This window comes from Arachis duranensis, unplaced genomic scaffold (assembly GCF_000817695.3).
Source record: "Arachis duranensis cultivar V14167 unplaced genomic scaffold, aradu.V14167.gnm2.J7QH unplaced_Scaffold_113462, whole genome shotgun sequence".
Lineage (NCBI taxonomy): Eukaryota > Viridiplantae > Streptophyta > Magnoliopsida > Fabales > Fabaceae > Arachis > Arachis duranensis.
Window position 1 is genome coordinate 15103 of NW_026263816.1, and position 4966 is coordinate 20068.

At 44.9% G+C, this 4966-nt stretch overlaps 1 protein-coding gene across 1 annotated transcript; it reads right to left on the reverse strand.

Moving 5' to 3' along the window:
• Positions 1–268: 268 nt before the first annotated feature.
• On the reverse strand, positions 269–2885 carry LOC107472474 (uncharacterized). Its single transcript, XM_016091998.3, has one exon. The coding sequence runs from the start codon at positions 2330–2332 to the stop codon at positions 449–451; it is 1884 nt and encodes a 627-aa protein (XP_015947484.1). The 5' UTR covers positions 2333–2885; the 3' UTR covers positions 269–448.
• Positions 2886–4966: the final 2081 nt, after the last annotated feature.

Sequence of the window (4966 nt, forward strand, 5' to 3'; positions counted from 1 at the left end):
GAAGCATTCACATTAATTGTGATTGTAGACTTTCCCGAGCCATCGGTCATAAGACTTTGGGCATCCAGGATTGTCAAGAGGAAGTATGATATTCTCGTTGAATTAAGACGGAAGGTCGATACTGCGCAAAAAAAATCAAAGAGGAATCGAACCTCTTCCTGTTTTTTTTTGTAAAAAAACTTGAATCCATTTGATTTCCCTCCCCCCTTCCCCCGTTATTTTAGCTGCAACGGCCTAAATTGAGTACAATGCTTCCTTCTTTTCTTCGATTGAATGAAGTCCCCCTGCAGTGGAATCATGAATTTGACTCGAACCAATATCTCTGACTTTCCCTTTAGTCGATCATGATGGGAAGACCCCGCTGCCCAGGATCTCGGGACCCCTCCCCCCTTTCTAATGAGGGGAAATTTCGCGTTTTCTACTGACTCTATAATATATATTTTTTATTTTAGCCCCTCCTGAAAAGCATCCTTTCTTGCAAATTCCTGATGGTTTCCCAGTCCCGTTGGCGAAGTTTGTCGCGTATAATGAGGAGATTCTCCAAAGAATCTTCCCCAGTTTTTGTCCGCGGGTTGCCGAGGGCCCACGCCCCCCGGTTCAACCAATCACCAGTTGGATCATGAGCAGACATTTCCATGGCGATATCTGCTTTGACCTCAAACAGGTCTTCGGCATCAAGATGAGCAATACGGAGTTCTTCTGCGGAGGCAAAGGGATTTTCCTCCAAAAGCCGCGTCCGGATCGACAGAACCGAGTCCCCCCCAATGACCTCCGCCTCGTTATACGGAAAGTGGGCCACATGAGATGGACCGGCTTCCGCTTCCCCGGAAGCTACAGGATTAGCGGGAGGCACTGCTTGTTCTGCTGGGATAGGCGTTACTGATGTGCTACTCCCGGGGGAGTTCGCAGCATGCTCAAAATGCGTCCACACGCCCGAGGGCGAAGAGACGCCCGACGGTTCCTGCGAGGTGCTCCCCAGTAACGACGTCCAGCCGGTACTGGACGACCCATTTACGGAGGGGGAGGACGCACACAAAGCACTCAATGGCGAGAGGGCCCCGCCCATGGAGTATAACAGAGCTAATGATGGTATAGCAATGAACATCGGGATGATACTAGGAAATTTGGATACCCGAGAACCATAATCTTTACTAGGAACAGCTTCTACGACGATAGGCGTAAAGGCATGATTAGTTCCACAAATCTCACTGCACTGACCATAGTAAACCCCTTCTCGTTGTACCGAAATAGAGATCTGATTTAAACGACCAGGTACAGCATCACATTTGACACCTAAGGAAGGTACAGCCCAACTATGAGGTACATCAGCAGGTGTTACAATAATACGTAGATGAGTTTTGGCTGGTACAACCACTCTATTGTCCGCTTCTAATAAACTTGATTGACCCAATTCTAGATCATCTTCTGGAATCGTATAACTGTCAAAAGTGAGTGACTGTTCATCGGAACTGTTATAGTCTGAATACTCATAAGTCCGATACCATTGATGTCCAATAGCTTTGATAGTAATGGCTGGATCTACTACTACCTCGTCCATTGAGTATAACAGAGCAAATGATGGTATAGCAATGAACATCGGGATGATACTAGGAAATATGGTCCGAAGAATCTCGATAGTAGTTCCATGAACAATCCTTTGCGGGATTGGGTTTTTTTGATAGTGGAAATGCCATAAAGCGCGAACCAAGATCCGTGATACGAAAACCAAAATCAGAATGAGGAAGAAAAAGATATCGTGATGTAAATCGATTATTCCTTGCATCATAGGACTTGCTGCGTCTTGAAATCCTAATTGCCATGGCTCCGCTGCATCACACAAAGCTGCTTTATCGGGTAATATACCCAACCTATTCGATAGATCCAGGGCATCCTTATAGGCTTCACCTTCTATTTCGTTTTTGTTCAAATCATCTAACAGGTGCTCCAGAAAAGGGATATTGTTGCTTTCGCCATGTAAAGCTTCGGCCGCACTCAGAACGTCTTGGTCACTCTTGTTAGTCATCAACTCTCCCAATTTATCGTGTATATCAGATTGAAGCTCTACTATACGTTCACTGTCCGGGTTAAGACCCGGATGATCCTCATCAATACCATGAGTCTCGTAATTATAATTAGAAGGAGCCGGCTGCTCCACCTCAACATCACTTGCTATGGAAGGTAATGAGGGGACAGATGGAACCGAGTCGGCTGGTAAGGGTGGCAGGTCAGAAGGGACCGATGGAAAATCATTCCACATAGAAGCTGTATCACTCGAAGTTGAGTTAAGACTCTTCTCATCAAATAAAGAGATGCGTCGAACGTTGTTAAACATAGTGATTGATCCAAAATAATTCCCTCCAGACAGACTGAACTCTGAACTCCGTCAAGCCTGTAGGAGTAGTGAAGAACTCTTGTGAAATGTGCTTGGTTGTTGACCAAAGAAAAGCATGGGAGTAGAAAGGCGGTCGAGTTAAGTAAAGACTCAAAACAATGAAATCCTGGAACACTATCTATATCTCTTTTTCCTCAAAGACAGAGCATTTTCGATCTTAGGCGAACGAGGGTTACCGGCTCTACGACCTCGCAAGGCGCTACTGTAGTGCTCTTTGGGCCTGCCGCTTTCTCAATCGAAAATGAAAACTGTCAAGATTAGCCTACTGAAGGATTCTTTCTATCACCTTACGTAATTTCTGGATGGATTTTCTGCCATCACCTACGCAATTTCAAAGTTGCATTTTGAATGAGAAAAGACACAGAATAAAGGCAATAAAGGCTGCAGATGCTCGGGATGAAGATTATGAGCCTGATGAGCGTGATCGATAGCCCGATGCTCGTGGTAGAGATGAAGAGCTACCTCTTCTATTGGTTCAGTAGTTGATTCATTAGTCGAATCCGTTTTTGATTATGCAATAGATTAAGAGAAAAAGTGCACCCTGCATCAATAGCAAATCCAGTAGCATAGGCAGTTGATCCATCCATTGAAAAAAATCCTACGTAATGCCGATGCATGAACCCCTCTCGGCCCCCAAAGGTCCGAAATCACCGTACGCACTCCTCCATATCCCACTCTGGAGGTAGGGCACGAGAATCTTCTATTTTTTCTTGAGTGGAAGTAGGAATGGAGTGGCTCATGCCAGACCGGAGAAATCCTACTTATCGGCTAGCTCAATCGCAAATCGGGCATCCCCATGATAGATTTAGCCAGCTTCTTAGCTCAGCCTCATGCAGACCTTCGGGACTCGCCATTCTCACTTCTATTTTTATGAATTCTAGATATAGGATTCCATTTCGTCTCCACAAGTTAGCCTGTCTGCCTGCAAGGCCCAATCGAAGCTGATTGTCCCCGTGGCGGATAGCGCCCCTTCACTCACTTGTGGTTTCGCTACTCTCCTAAACGGGAAAAAGCAAGGGCTTACCTTAGAAGCTCTTTTTAAGTTTCCTTTTCACTAAAAAGAAAGGGCCTTCTAGCGATAGAGACTAACAAGGGAACTTACCAATACTAAAGGCGGATCGATCAGGCTGAAGTGTAGCATCTCAAGCTTATCTTTCTTTTGCACCCGCCTACCCTGTACTGCCGAACGTTTGCTACAGTTAGATTATTCTAATATATATAATAAACCGATTCGATTCAAGTGATTGAAACACAGGACCCTTTTCCACAGTTACAGGACCGTTGCGACAGTTGTTGATACCGAAAAAGTTTCCCTCAGACATCTCGACCGGGAAGTAGCATATCTTTCAAGAAAAAAATTCGGAAAAAACCAACCCTAAAAGCTATCTTGAATAAAAGAAGGGAACCTTATTCGTGGACAGATGAGCGTTTGCGACCGTTTACAAGAGTTAATACCGAAACAGACAATTCCAGATGCCCTCAGACAGATACCACTAAACAAGTAAAGGACAACGGACAGTATTCGTGGATATAGCGGGAAGACCTACTATCATTCAAGGAAGCGGACCGTTGACGACAGCGGGATGGACAGATGCTACTCAAAAAGCCGATTATCGCATGTTTTTAGAGGCCGTACTTGACCCATCCGACCCCTGTAGTCGCGATTTCGCAAATAAAATAGACCTTTCCGGACCTTTTCCTCATGGAACGATAAGACCGATGCCACTATCGCCTCTTGGCTTTGCTTTAATAGAAAATATTCGACTGGCTGGAAGGAACGTTATACGACTTTTTGACTTTGCAAGAGTAGTTTCATCGGTGGAAGGGAGGGAGAAGGTTGTTCGACTGAAGCCCGACCTCTATGATCTGAAATGAGTGCGGAAATGTCCCTTTAAGAAAAGGATCTTTACAGAAAAAGAGCTCAGAGGTTTAGTCAGCTATTGTCCTATTTTCTTTTTTCTTCTCGATGAGAGGCTTCCCCAACAGCACTGGTTTGTCAACCTCCATGGTCTTTCCCAATCCAATCTTTTTCTATTACTGACACCTGGAGCCAGCAACAATTGCTAAAGCAACTCCCGAACCTAATTCCTAAGGTCACATACCTGTCGCATAAAAAGAAAATGCATATATAGTTGGAATCTCCAATAGGGCAGGCATTAATATGAAAAGGTTGACTTTCCAGCTGGGACATCATCCACAGCTAGATCTTAGAAAGAAATTGCCCATCATTTGCACATCGATACGTGCCTGCTACGCTTCCCCCTTGTCGGACTAGGAGCTCTACTAGGCTTGACCGTGGGAAATTGCTTTAGTAGATCGAAAGGGCAAAGAGAGCCACCCGGTCATCATGGATAAAACTACCACTCTTTCAATTGGCGTCTAACCATCTTCTTCTCACTAGGGCCGGGGTTGGTCTTTCTAATCAATCAGAAAATTCACCGGTGGATTGATTGATCTAAACCAAAGACTTGATTCTAGTCGAAAGGCGTTCTCATACCCTGATACCCCTTTGTGGAAACCTAGAACAGAAGAAAGTCTCTTTAGGATTAGGATGGCTCTGTCCTAGCTAGACCG